The sequence below is a fragment of the Megascapheus bottae genome, chromosome 2 (genome assembly GCF_031878675.1).
Source record: "Megascapheus bottae isolate mThoBot1 chromosome 2, mThoBot2.hap1, whole genome shotgun sequence".
NCBI lineage: Eukaryota > Metazoa > Chordata > Mammalia > Rodentia > Geomyidae > Megascapheus > Megascapheus bottae.
In genome coordinates this window covers 94201800-94216426 of record NC_143510.1, presented here as the reverse complement: position 1 = coordinate 94216426, position 14627 = coordinate 94201800, and the positions used below count along the sequence as shown (strand labels likewise).

The 14627-nt window shown below is 56.6% G+C and overlaps 1 protein-coding gene across 1 annotated transcript in view; it reads right to left on the bottom strand.

The window, feature by feature from the left end:
* Positions 1 to 957: 957 nt before the first annotated feature.
* Positions 958 to 14627, bottom strand: part of Fbln1 (fibulin 1) — a 52824-nt gene continuing 39154 nt past the window's right edge. The window contains exons 15-17 of the mRNA XM_090328887.1: positions 13822 to 13964; positions 11676 to 11807; positions 958 to 1915 (exon numbers count right to left, since the gene is read on the bottom strand). Coding sequence (XP_090185013.1) covers positions 1776 to 1915; positions 11676 to 11807; positions 13822 to 13964 — 415 coding nt within the window. The 3' untranslated portion in view covers positions 958 to 1775. The remainder of the gene's footprint in view (positions 1916 to 11675; positions 11808 to 13821; positions 13965 to 14627) is intronic.

Sequence of the window (14627 nt, the reverse complement as noted above, 5' to 3'; positions counted from 1 at the left end):
GGTTGCAGGAGATGTACAAGTAAATAAGTAGATCAAACAAATGAGCTGGGAGGAAAGGAGGGTGCAGTGGCATTTGGTGAAGTCCTCGAAGGCAGGTCCCCGGGGAAGGGAGAGGAGGCTGGAGGGCGCCCTGGCTGAGCCTGCCTCTGGCGACAGGCAGTGTGTGCTGGAGTCCTGCCTCATTCACACCCCAGACTTAAAAGGCAAGCAAGCATGACACTCCACATCCTTTTTGGCTGCGGAGAAATCCTCCAGTCGACAGATCCTCCACCCCAAAAAGCCTCCATCCCACCAAACCTCCAACCAACAACCTGACTTGCCACTCTGGCTTCTCCAGAGAGCTGCTTCTGAGGTGGCCCCATGCACATTGTCGGGTGAGGTGGTTTGAACACCAGGCAGCTTCCGAGGTGGGGGTGTCAGCCCCCACTCCCATCACCTCCTCTCCTGAGCATGATGTGATCTTCTAGAGTGGGTTGGAACGTTCTATTGTCAGGATGGACCAGAAGAGCAGTTCCACCCAGCAGGGCCCACCTCGTCCCCCGCCCCGGCCCTGCCTCCCCCCTCCACCCGGGGCAAGCTGGGCCAGCTGGAACCTCCCCTGTCCCTGCTCTCCAGGCAGTCATCGGATTGACACCTCAGGCCGTGTGCAGTTGAAGTGCTTTCTGGAAACAGGATGGCCCTTGAGTCTTGTCATAGGTCGAGGCAGCAGGGGCAGGCTGGAAGCTAATGTCATGGCTTCCAGTCTTACCCACTTGCCCTGCTGTCATGGCCTGTTGTTCAGTGAACAAATGGGAGAACGGATGCTTGAGACCCCATGAGAGAGAGACTAACAGCTGATAGCACAAAGCAGGGATTTGGGGTGCGTGCGTGCGTGCGTGCGTGCGTGCAATTCTAGTCTATGGGAGGCATCTGGGGCTAGAAAGGGCTCATTCTTGAAAGATTCCAGGTATCACAAAAGAAGTATCACAAAAGTTTATTTCCCACATGAGACGTGGGTGCAGGGAAACAGCCATTCCCCCGCTGGACATACTGGGGTCACCTCCACACCCAAATGCTCATGTTGGCTGACAGCCGCTCGGTCTGAGAGCTGCCAGGAGCCAAGGCCCAAGGCCCGGGCCCCCTCTCTGGGAGAGCTCGCTGGACATCTATGTACTTCCACAAAGCATCTGGGAATTGAGAACACAAAATCTGAGCAGCATTCGGAAATGTCCAACTTCATCTACTCAGGGAAAAGGATGGTTTTCTGGGTGTCCTTCTCCCCTTAGCCTTTAGCAAGGCCCAGTCTATAGGTGGAGAAACAGAGCAACGTTTAGCCTTTGCATGAAAAATAAGCAGAGTTTTCAACCAAACAGTGAGCAATGGGACTTGTTACTTAAACAACACATTAGATGGACTTTGTGCTGTTGTTGTGCCAGTCCTGGGACTTGAACTTAGGGCCTGGGTGCTGTCCCTGAGCGTGCGTGCTCAGTGTTGGCACTCTACCACTTGAGCCATACTCCCACTTCCTGTTTTTTTGGTAGTTAATTGTTGATAAGAGTCGGGTGGATTTTTCTGCTCAGGCTGACTTTGAACTAGGATCCTCAGATCTCAGTCTAATGGTAGCGAGGATTAAAGGTGTGAGCCACCCACACTGGGCTTAGATGGATTTCTTCATCTGGCACAGCGTGATACATGACTGCCTAACACTATAAACCAATATATAACATCGATGCTGGGGTAGGAAAGGGCATGGCTGGGCCTGGAGGTGCACCCTTGGCTGCGCTGAGCCCACCTGCTCAGAACCAGTACTCAGAGACGAAGATGTGGACGTGGACGACATTGCGGTGGGAGACTACCCCTTCCACCACGTAGTTCATGCCCAGCTTCAGCACCGCATGGAACGGGCCCGCGATTGGCCGGACCTGGCGTACCACACCTGAGGAGAGAGCAAGGGTGCATGGGTGAGGGGGCACCCAGTCAGGGGGAACCCAGCAAGACAAGTGTGTGGGAAGCGGTCTCCCTCCAGGAATTTCAGGGCTAGAAGCGTTCTGAGCCAGGCTGCGGCCCAAGCCACAGCCGAGTCTTCTGGGAAGAGCCCCACTGCCCCCACGACCTCCACACGTGGTCACTTTGCATTCAGCTTCCACCTCTAGGGCCTGTTGAGGGTAAACTGCTACTTCCTCAGACAGCCTTTGTGTGTGTGCCAGTCAGAGGACTTGAATCCAGGGCCCAGGAGCCGTCCCCTCGTATCTTTAGTCAAGGTTAGCACTCTACCATGTAAGCCACAGCTCCATTTCTGGATTTTTTTTTTTTTTTTTGTAGTTAATTGGAGGTAAGAATCTCACAGATTTTCCTGCCCAGACTGGCTTTGAACTAGAATGCTCAGATCTCAGCCTCCTGAGTAGCTGGGATCATAGCAGTGAGCACACAATCTTTCTGTGGTGAGCAGCCAGGACGGAGGGAAGCTGTAGACAGCAGTCTCCATTCCCCACAGGACTTGTCCCTGCGTGGGTCACAATGCAGTCCAGACGCCTGGGTGCCAGGACATCAGAGCCTCCTCTCTGTGATTCTGCCCTTTGGCCTTAACACCAGCCCTGTCCAAGGTGATGCAGATAACCAACAGAGCCCCAGAGGCAGAGGCAGCACAGGATATGAGCTTACAACCAGGTTACAGCCAGCGCCAGTGGCTCACGCCTGCAATCCCAGCGACTTAGGAAGCTGAGATCTGCAGAACTCAGTTTAAAGTCAACCCAGGAAGGAAAGTCCATGAGATTCAGCCACGATTACTGAGTGAGATGAAGGAAGAGGAGGAAGAAGGGGCCCACAACCCAGGACAGAAGACAAATTTTGTCCTGCAGGGGTGGGGAGCCGGGGAAGGAAGGCTCTGGAAAGAATGGTGGTTTAATCTGAATGGGCCTCTGTAGCAGCAAATTTCAGGGCAAAGAGAAAGGGGCAGTGCCCTCCCAGTCTGGCCTGCCAACTGCTCCATTCCAAAGGCTCAGAGGTGAGGGGCACCGGGAGGGCTGTCCAAGGCTCTGGGTTCAACTGTGTTCGTGTTCCAAATGCTTCTTTTGGAAAATGTGGGTGCTTCCCCCACACCCACGCAGTTCACCCTCCTGTCTCTGCTCCGCTTTAGAATGGTAACTGTAGGAGGGAAGGATCCTGGCTCCTGAGAGCAAAGCACACAGATCAAGCGGGGTGACAGTCCCTGCCTTGGGGGCTTGGGGTACACCCTCCTAGCTCTGTCAGCTGAGGGTGCATAGGGAAGGCTGTCATTGTCTGAATAATGGACACGAGGGGCAGGGCTTAGCACCAGTCTATGCCAGACCCAGCTCCGGATTCTGAGTCAGCCCTGGGATCCCATGGTGATTGCACTGGAGCCCTGTTATGCTCACTGACAGTGTCATGCGGTGAACAGGGTGGTCAGACAGTGTTTGAACAATCCCCAGGAAGGCTGAGGGCACAGCATATTATCTCAGGCCAATGGAAGTCAAGCTGCATTGTTTTTATGTCAGCAACGGAAGTGAAAAGAGACAGAGGGAATACTTTGAAAGCCACATGTACGCATCATTAAAAAGAATCTGTAAAGCTGGATGACAGTGGCTTATGCCTGTAGTCTGGCTACTCAGGAGGCTGAGACCTGAGGATGGCAGTTCAAAGCCAGCCCAGGCAGAAATGCCTATGAGACTCTTATCTCCAATGAAGTACTCAGAAAAAGCTGGAAGTGGTATGGTGGCTCAAGTGATAGACGCTCAGGGACAGGAAAAGAAGAAGGAGAGGGAGGAGGAGGAGGAGGGGGAGAAGAAGAAGAAGAAGAAGAAGAAGAAGAAGAAGAAGAAGAAGAAGAAGAAGAAGAAGCAGCAGCAGCAGCAGCAGCAGCAGCAGCAGCAGCAGCAGCAGCAGCCGACAACAACAACAATGATGATGACAAATCAGTAGTTTTCCCGAGCTACCATCTCACGGGGATGCAAGGGCTCGGGATGACAGGCACCCAGCAAGCTCAGAAACCCAGGGCATCACCCGGCTTCCCCATGTGATGGACAGCGATGGAGCTTCCAGAGCAAGCAGCGCTGCGCTGTCATAAACTCAGCGAATGAGGCAGGAGGGAGGAGGAATTCTAGAGCCTTCCCAGCAGCAACTGGTGGTGTGGAGGAGAGAGGGGTTCCTGGAAGCCTGCCTTCCCCGCCTGCCTGGAGAAGCCCGCCAGTGGCTGGGCAGGAAGGAGGACAGGTGTCCAGACCACATACTTAAAATACCAGCCGTCACTCAGCGTGCCTCGGCGAAACCCCTCACTGCGTTTCTGGATTCTGACAGCAGCGTCGCCCACAGCTTTCCCATGAGCTGAAGGGGTTGGCGAAGCCTAGCACAGACCCACCTCTCCACACCTCCTGGAGACACGGGGTCTCACACATGGCTGGCCCTGGGACACCTCTGTCCACCACGATGGGGACCCAGCTTGTGGCTGAAGCTGCCACTATCCATGGTTCAGGAAGGAACAACCAAGGGTCAGAGAGGTGGAGTGAGTGGCTGAAGACCACACAGCAGAATGGGACTCGAACCCAGCTCCTGGGCCACTGTGCCGCCTACCAAGCTGTGTGGCGATGTTGCCAAAGGAAGGGAAGACCTGGGCAGGTGTCTGGAAGAATCTGCTGTCAATCACACCTGTGTTGATCATGTTCTGGCCAGAAAAAAGTGACTGTGTGGGCGGGGCAGGGGTGAGAAGTCACTTCCTTTCCACGTCCTCCCATCTGGGCCTCATCTCCACCCCTGCCCCCCACACTGCTGGGTTCTTCATGCATCCCTGACCCAAACTCATCAACCTAGCAGAACTCCCCAGACACTCCCAGATAGTAACTCAAAGGCGGGCATGCTGAACCCCAATGCACCCCAAACCCTTCCCCGACTCAAGCTCCCCCAGAGCCAGGAACCAGGTTCAGGCTCAGCTCTGTAGCCCTGGCTTCCAGCCTCAAGGGAAGCAGTAGTCCTGAGTGGACCAGTGGTATATGGTATGTCCCTCTCCATCACCCTGCCTCCGACCCCACGGCCCAGCAATGCCTCCAGACCCATGTGGGGGCCTAATTTGGTTCTACTTAAACCCCTGCCCCCTAGGCTCACAGCAGGTAAAGTGACACCTTTTCTTAGTGTATACCAGTTGTGGGGTTCAATCTCAGGGCCTGGGTGCTGTCCCTTGGCTTTCTCACGCAAGACTAGCACGCTACCTCTTCTGGCTTTCTGGTTGTTAGTTGGAGATAGGCAGTTCCGTTTCCTATCCAGGCTAGCTTTGAGCTGTGATCCTTAGATCTCAGCCTCATAAGTAACAGGAGAGGGCGAGGGGGGTGGAACCTTGGGATGGGGGTCCTCAGAGTGGGGGATGGGCTCTAAGAGGGTTCGCTCTGGGCTCCTATTAACCCTTTAGTCACAGGCACAGGACCCTCGAGGAAGCCCACCTATGTGAGAGGCCGTGAGTAGAAGGGTTATAGTCTGAAGCCAGCCCCAGGTAAAAAGCAAGAGACCCTCTAGATGATACAACGATGAAGGTTTGGGGGGTCATGATTCAGGTAGCATAGCACCTGGCCTTGCAATTACAAAGCCCTGAGTTCAAACCCCAGTACTGTCTAAATAAATGAATAAGCCACACCAGGGCCTCTGCTGTCCTAGAATCTGTTCCTCCCGGGCTGCCTGGTAGCCTGACACCACAGACCTGTGGCCTTGCCAGGATCCTGGCCTACACTGGGCCTGGGAGAAGGGCATAGCTCCCTCCCTCTCAGCCCCCTTTTGCAGGGCGGCATGGGACAGGAGTTCCAACTGTCAGCCCTGGATGGCTCTGCCTTGGGCCCCGCAGCTCCAGCCTGGGTCACCAGGCCACCTGAGGCTGGGAAGGAGGTCTCCCTGGACCTCCTTCAAGGGTTTACAGCAAAGGCGAGCCCCACAGGCCTTGGAGGAGTCCACCCCCACCAGGAAGCAGTCTGGAAGGCAACACGTCCATTTGTGCCATCTGCATCACAGCTCCCCACACAGGGAGCAAAGATGCTGCTTCCCTGCTATCCCTCTGCCTCAGTCCTTCTGAGAGACCTCCTGCCCTGCCCTGCCCTGCCCTGCCCTGCCCTGAAAGGCCCAAACCTCCCAAGACCTCAGGGTGGAGTCAGGCCTATCAACTGGAGAAGCAGCTTGGCTCAGAGCCAGGGTGTGGCCTGGGGTGACAGGGCTGTGCCTCCTGGAGAAGAGAAGACGCCTAATCCTCAGGATTTGCAGTGAAAGCCTGGACAGGACCATCACTCATCAGCCGGCAGGAATGGCTGCCCTGTTGTTTCTAGGTGGAATTTCTGAATGTCATTTGTGCTGTGCACTGATCCCAGGCCAACACTGTCAAATCAGGCTGCAGGGCAGAGTCAGCCTTCCATGTTTAACCCCTTGAGAGGGAATGAGACGGGTGTGGTAGCTCAGGCTTGGAATCTCAGCATCCTGATCGGGAGGTTTGAGAGTTGAGGCCAGCTTGAGGTGAAAGGTGAGTGAGACCTCAGCTCAGCAGATAAGCCAGGTGTCACGGCACAAACTTAGAATCCTAGGTCTGTGGGAAGTATGGGTAGGATGTTGTGATCCTACGCTAACCTGGACACAAATGTGAGACTATTTCCAAAATAAATAACAAAAGCAAAAAAAAAAAAAAAAAGGATGGGGGGGCATGGCTCAGGTGGCAGTGCAGCTGGCTAACAAGCCCCCGTCTCAGCCAAAAGCAGACAGAAAGGTGACAGTTTAGAGAGGTGATCTGGATCCCGGCCAGTGGGGCATGATGGTGCTGTGAAGGCAGCCGGCCAGGCAAGCGAGGCGGCGGCCCGAGGGAGGTGGAGGGAGAGCTGCAGGAGGCTGGCACCTTCTCTCACTCGCTCTAATGCGGGACTGCTGGGTACAATGACGGCCAGGTTGACACCGCCACCCCTGAGGGCTGTGCAGGACATGACACCGTGGACAGCACACAGCAGTCCCGTCCTGCGTGGCCATCTCCCTCAGTGACATCAGCAGGGGCCATGACACTCTGAAAAGCCAGCAGCCCCTCGGCAGTGCTCCTCCGATGCAGGAGAGCTGAGGTCACCACCAGCAGATGTGCTGCAGCCCCTGGGGCTCTGAACCCCCACCCACCCCTCCCTGCCCCCACTCTCACCCCCCGCCAGCCTCCAGCCCCAGCCACTTCTCCACTACTGCCCAAGGTCACCCCAGAGAACCATAATGGAGCCTGGGACAGCTGACCACACTGACCCAGCTGAGTCAACAGCACTTTTCCTTAACAAGAACCAGCCAGCCCTCAAAGGGGCAATGGTCCACTGCATGAAACCCTCCCCGATGGCCAGGCAGCTGCCCGCTGACCACACCCTGCAGACCACAGACATGCATGCCCCAGGCACTATGCCTGAGTAGTTCCATGGACTTCTTGTCTGCTCCTGCTAAGCCCAATGCCAACTGCCTGCAGGAAATCTGCACAGTACCACCCCGTCTTGGTGGGTGTGTGACCCCCAGGCAGTCAGCCCTTACCACCGGCTCTGGAGTGGAAAATGGCTTCTGGTTTTTTCTGTGCCATCCCCGATCACATACCTGCAGCTACCTGACTCACTTGGCCACACACCTCGCCCTCCTGCCTTACCTTGACCTGGCTCTTCACTGCTCAGGGCTGCTCTTCACAGTTGCTAAGACAGAGGCTATCACAGGCAACAGAGGATTTGTATTTGACACCCATCCCATTGGTATTTCCTGCCAGCAAACCCACTGTACGCCAGGTACCACGGCCTGCACTTTTCTGGTCTGTCAGGAGGGCATCTTTCCCCTAAATCAAATGCAGTGACCTATCTCTCAGGCTCACCTTTCTGCCCTTTTCTGTGACATGGTCGTCAGCCAGCTCAGCCCATGTCTAGCGCTGAAGACAGTCCTGGTGCCTCCCAGGAGCCTCTGGGGCAGCTGTGTCCAGAGCTGCCCTGGACACGGAGGGCTGGAGATGGCCAAAACCCGACCTCAAGCTGTGCCTGACTGCAGCGCTGCCCGCCTGCCCGCTAGCCGGGGCCTCTGGGCAGGATCCTCCACATTTCTCTCTGAATCCCGGGGACCTCCTCCAGGAGCAGGGGGTCTGCCTGGGGCGGAAGAGCTCCCCGAGTCACAGCCAGCCCTGGGCCTGTGGGCAGACAGGAGAAGGCAGCCCTGGGAGACAGGGCCGACCCAAGCGACACTCACACCACGCGTGCCTCCTCTCCAGCCTGGTGACGTTGGGCCCTCAGTTCTCAGCCGCATTCATGCCACGGCACACAGGGTCCTGCCTGTGAATCCCACCTGGCTGGGCCCTCGGAGGCTCCAGCTGGTGGAGACGCCGTTTGGTGTAGACCAGAGAAACTGACTTCTCAGGGCAGTAAGGCGTGAGTCTATTGTGATCTCTGCACACCTGGTCCTGTGTCACCGCCTCTGAGAAGCCTGCCTGGCTACTTCATCATTGTGTCTGTGACGGCCTTGCTGGCTCCACAATGTGGAGGCTCACAGCTGAGAGGGGGAGAATCACGACTCAGGCAAAACATTAGTAGGATCCCAACTCAAGAAGTAAAAGCTGCACACGACGGAGTGTGATCAGAGGAGGGTCTCTCAAAAATAACTAAAGCAAAACCAGCTGTTTGGAGTCCAAGTTGTAGAGTAGCTACCTATCAAATTCAAATTCAAAGCCATGAGTTCAAACCCCAGTCCCGAAGAAAGAGCAAAAAGCGCTATCTGGGTTATCAGCGCTCTGGCAGGGTGTGGGGGGGTAATATCAAGTAGGCCACATGTAAACTTCACGGGTATGCCAAAAAGTAACTTCAACCCCGGGCACCGTGGTTCGCTTGGCTTTGGCAAGGTTTTAACAGAAAGTTTGCCAGAACTGGTTCTCATTCGAAACCAACTCTCCCCTCCCTGGAGAAGCAGAGTTGGGAAGAAATATGACCTGTGTGGGCAAAGGGAGGGGAGGGGCGGGGAGGGAGGGAGGGGAGGGAAGGGGAGGGAGGGAGGCTGAGACCTGGAGCCCAGTGGGAGCAGGCCTAGGGAAGAGGGCCCGGGCTTGCCTTTGTCCCATCACCACTGACAACAGGCCGCCAGTGTGTGTCACGGCAGGCCCCCCCCGCTCGTCACCACCAGGGGCTATTACCTGAGAGGGCCCTTCTCTGCGCACCCCAATTATGGCCTGGGCCCTGCAGCGCTGAGGGGAACCTGAGTCAGGGGGAGAAAGGCTTTGTAGTGGCCTGTGCACACCTCGGGCACTAACTGCCTGTGTCTGCCCAGGCTGGAAGTGCATTCCTCATTTGTCAGACAGCTGGGCTGAAAGGAATTCGAGGGGGCCCTGGGCAGACTCTCCTTGATCCCCTAAAGCCCAGCTTGAAACACCACATTAGAGGACGGCTTGCCCCCATGTCACCAGCTGACTTTCCCTGCCAAGTGCTAGGGGCAGGGTGGGTGTTCTAGCCTCTAGGTCCCAAGCAGAGGGGACCACAAAATGCTAGGCCCAGTGTATCCCAGGCTCCTCCGAGTGTGGGGAGATACAGGGCTTGCCTCTTCCAGCAGGTCCTCCAGGCTACACGTCAGCGCCTGCACAGGGCCCGATCTGGGGTAAGGGGCTGGTATTCAGTGAGCACAGTGGCAGGCAGGTGCCCCTTGCTGTGGACCTGGGGTGGCAGCAGAGGGAGGCATCCCACAAGTGCTCGTTCCTGCTCTGCTGACCACGGGGTTGCCACATAATCCGGCCTGAACACCCTGAGAACAAGTGTGAGGCCTTCCGAGCCCTGAACTCCATCCCACAGCGCTGCAGTCATGTCTCCTCTTCCCCGATGGCCAAGAGAGGCTCCCAGCCTGTCCCCAAGGGGTTTGTGAGGGCTGGTCAGAGACGAAGGGGTGATGCTGGAGCTGGGGGCTCACACCTGTAAACCTAGATACTCTGGGGCAAAGGGCCGAGAACTGTGTTTCAAAGTCAATGTGCACAGGGAAGCCATTAGACTCCTAGCTCCAACTAACCTCCAACAGGCCCAGAGTGGAGGTGTGGTGTAAGTGGAAGAGCACTAGACTTGAGTGCCCAGGCCATGAGTTCAAGCCTGAGGACTGGCATACGTGTGCACACGGACCCCAGAGAGGCTGTGAACACACACGAGAGAACCATCCACACACACCCCAGAGGACGTATCCACACACACCCTGGAGGGCCACTCTGCAAATGCATCAAGGAATCCAAGGGGCAAGGCCGCCTGTGTCCACGTGCCTAGGGCCCTGCCCTCCACTGCCAGGACACCATGGTCACCTCGTCATCCCTAGGGCTGCTCGATGCCCGAATGCCCGAGTCACAGAAGACCACTGAGACCTCTCACCCTTCTGGGCCTCCGTTTCCCCTCCCATGGAAGGCAGGCTTAGGGGAGATGGTCTCCAGAAACCTCCTGCTCTGACACTAGGATTTTCTGCCACCACCGAGGGGCAACTCAGAAATGAAAAGCACATGGCGAGGCATGGGCCCCAGTCAGACGGTGTCACCCCAGGAAGGATTTGGCTGGCAGTGGAAGACACCAGAGGCCTGGGGTACCCCAAGCACTTGTGTGTAAGGCCAGCCAGGGGGCAGTGGAGATGGGGCTTAGAGATGGAGAATAATGGGTGCGTGAACTGGAAGCTTCTAGATTCCAAGGGAGGAAATCATGTAGTCGAGGGCCTGCCACACAGGCGGGACAGGCAGAGGGCAGGCAGTCCCTCGGTGGGCTTCGGTGTGCCAGGACTGCCCCTCGCCTGCCCTGCAGCCTGCCCTGCATCCTTCCCCGCCTCACGCACCCTCACCCTCAGAGGACAAGCCCATGGGGACGCCCATCTTACAATGGGGACACCACGGCTCTGAGTGCAGGGCAGGCAGAAAGTTTTATGGCTTGCTGGCAACTTAACTCTATGCCCTCCCGTTGGGATCCCAGCAAGGGCTAATGCACCATTAATTGTAATTAACTAATTATCACCACTGCCAGCTAGCGGAGGAGGAGGCGGCGGACGGGGGGGGGGGGGAGCCCCCAGATGACTCAGTCATGTTTACAACATGCAGCCCCATTTAAGAGCTTGTAAAGTTGCTGTAAACGGCTCTTTGGCAACTGGGGAATAACGACTCTCTTTCCCCACTGCCAGTTTAACAACGGTCAGCTTTGGAGGGCCGGGGCGATGGAGGTTCTAAGGGCCGACAGCGCCACCTGGTGCTCGTGTGGCAACATGCCCGCTCTGGTCAAGCTCTGCCAGCCAGGGTCCCCTGCCTCATCGTGGGAAACTGAGACCCAGGACAGGGCAGCGACGGCCCCTGGCTGCCCAGCTAAATCTAAGTCCAAAGTGATCCTGCCCGTCACGGTACCCCACACCAGCTCCCCCAGCCCGGGGACCCTGCCCAGCACGGCCCACCAGCTTTACTCCCAGCGGTGTCTGACACTCACAGCTGTGAAATGCAGCTGGATGGAATCCACTCATTTTGTAGGTGGAGTGGCAGAGGCCACAGGAGCTCACGTACAGAACCAGTGGCACAGGCAAGACCGGAAGGATGGGTGCCACTGAATTTGGGAAGGGGACTCTGATGAGAAGGGGTGGATCAGCCTTTTCCAATCCTTTGGGTGTAGCCAAGGTGTCACTCACCCACTGGTGGGCGTGGCCGAAGCCGCTCAAGGGGTGGGCGTGGCCAGGGGTTTGCTCACCCACAGTCATGTTGCTCTCGTAGCGCTTGATGATATCAAAGGAGTCCCTCAGGTTCCCTTCTGTGATGTCGAAGATGATGTCAGCCTGGTTGGCAGGGTACAGCGGCGTGACAGCTCTTAAGAAGACGATCTCTGTGGAGAGAGGGTGGCGTGGGAAAGATCACAGGGTCACCCAGCCCACCCCATCCCAGAGACTTGTCCCAGATGATGAGACATGCGGAATGTGGTCACTGCAGTCAACCACCACATGTGAGAGGGGGTTCTGGGGGTCCTATTTAGCCTGCTGCAGTTGTCGTGTATATGTGTGTGTGTGTGTCCTGGATTTGAACTCAGGGTCTGGGTGCTGCTAGACCTTAGCTTTTGTGCTCAAGCCTTGTATTCTACCACTTGAAACATAGCACCGTTTTCAGCTTTTTGGTGCTTAATTGAAGGTAAAAGTCTCAAACTTGCATGACCAGGCTGGCTTCAAACTGATCCTCAGAAGCTGGATGCCAGTGGCTAGCTACTCAGGAGGCTGAGATCTGAGGATCAGAGTTTAAAGAGCCCAGGCAGGGAAGTCTGTAAGACTCTTACTTCCAGTTAACCACCAGAAAACCAGAAGTGGTACTGTGGCTCAAACTGGTAGAGCACTAGCCTTGAATGGAAATGCTGGGGGACTGACAAAACAACAAGCACCTGCTCCTCAGATCTTAGCCTCCGGAGTCCTGAGTGGCTGAGGCCTGGAGACCGTGTCTCTTCAGGGCGTGGAAGCGATGAGTGATTTCCTTGCCAGCACTGGTGAGATCTGAATGAAAGGCGCCGATACCACTCTGGTCTGGTCTCGTCTCTGGGACGGGGGGGTCCCTCTCTCTGGGCCTCAGTCCCCTCGGTTGTAGAGTAAGGGTGGTGGCTGGCCGAAGCCCACTAAAGAGACCCATAGGTGCCTCTGGCCACAGGCAGTTCCTTGTGGATAACCAACCCCAAGTCTGTGCAGCCAGTCTGAGAGGCCACCAAAATGGCCGCTGGGGATTTGAGGATTTGTGTGTGGTTTGGTGAAACCCATCATTTTGCACAAGGCAAATGCCAGTTTGTGCTTTCCTCCAACCCGCCTGGGCCCCTGTGTAGAGCCTCTGTCCCTAGAGGGTGACCAGAGAGAGGAGCCATGGGGGCTGGAGCTGGCCGCCACGCTGCTCTCTTCCTCACTGCAGTCTGTGACCACGCCTGACCCTGCCTCAGGGCCTGCTCAGTGTGTGTCTTTCTTCATCGGAAGAACTTCGTGTGAGTGCATGCACGCACGCACGCATGTGCAGTAGTACTGGAGTTTGAACTCAAGGTCTCCACACTGTCCCTTAGCTTCTCACTTAGGACTGGCACTTGAGCCACAGCATTTCCAGCTTTCTCACACACTTTTCTGTCCGGGCTGGCTTTGAGGTGCCGTCCTCAGATCTCAGCCTCCGGAGTTGCTGAGATTACAGGTGTGAGCGCTGGCACCCAGCTACTGGAATGTGTTTCTCATCACCTCCCCAGAGCTTGACCTGGGCCTCAGTGACTGTCCCCTGAGGGACTGGTGACAGCAACCCCTCTGGAGGCCAGAGGAGACAGTGGTGGGAGGGGGTTGGGGCCACAGCAGCCCTCGCACAGACGTGAGGGCGGAGCCAGTGCTGTCCAGAGCCTCTGCGGCCACCGGGGCGTGCAGTGCTGGACCTGGGCCGACACCCGGCCACACCACACCAGGAGCTCCCGGGAGCCGCCATATACTGCACTGCCTGCCTCCATCTGCCTACCCTCTAAGACCACGTCTAAGGGCCACATCACGTCAGTTGTAATGTTAGCCTCACCCCAAAACTTCGAGGGGGAAGCCCAACTGCAAGCCAAGGCTCTTCTGGATTGTTCCAGCTCATCTCTTGCCAAGTTGCTCACCCTCCAGCCAAAGCAATGAGGCTGGGTCCTCAGATGCCCACCCAAGCCCAAGAGCCTGCAGAGTTTGTTGACTGTCTCCTTTCCCCCTCCTCCACCTGCCTTCTGCTGTGAAAGGCCCAGTATGGAAGCTGCTTCCTCCAGGAAGCCCTCCCTGGCTTCCCAGTGCCTGGCAGAGAATTGACCCCACATGCCATTTGCCTCCGTGCACAGAGGACGTCCCACCCCTCCCCGCCGCCTGCTCACTCACCTTCGGGGCGGGTGAACTCTCGGAAGGTGGGCAGTGAGATGACAGTGTGGGAGATAGTGTGCACGGGGTCATGCACACAGGCCCGGTCGCTGGGGTGGCAGGATTTGATGCAGCGGACTGTGTCTGTCTTCTCTTGACGGAGCCTGCGGGGAGCAGAGCCTGGCTGACCTCAGCCCTCTTGGGGAAGATGGCAGAGACCAGGGGACTGGCGGAAGATGGCGGGGACTGGGGCTGTGACAGGACCCACCCACGGGCGCCTCTGGCTCCCGTCCACCCTGGCTGTGCTAGGCACCCCACTGGGCATCAGACTCCATACTTGGCAGGAGTGCCCAGACCACAAGGCCGTCTACCCACTCTGCGTGCGGAAGAGGCGTCCACCATTTTTGAGGTTTCACGCTTGGTGGCTTAAGGCGTGCTCCCACTGGGCCACACCTCCAGCCTTGTTTTGCAGTGGCTGTTTTCCACTCAGGGGCCTCACTTCCTGACTGGTGCATACTAGGGCTGCATTTTACCTGTTCCAGGGTTCTTGTGAAAGCCGGGATGACAGGCTCGCATCCCACACGTAGCTTCCACCTGTTCACACGGGGTCTCAGGCAAGTCCCCTCCCTCATCTGAAACTCACTTTCCTCATTCACACGATGGGGACAATTTATTTTCATAGTACTGGGGTTTGAACCCAGGGCTGGTGTTCTACTTCTGGGTGACTCTTCCAGCCCTGTGTGTGTGTGTGTGTGTGTGTGTGTGTGTGTGTGTGTGTGTGTGCGTGTGTGTGTGTGTGTGCTAGTTACTAAGATAGGCTCTTGCTT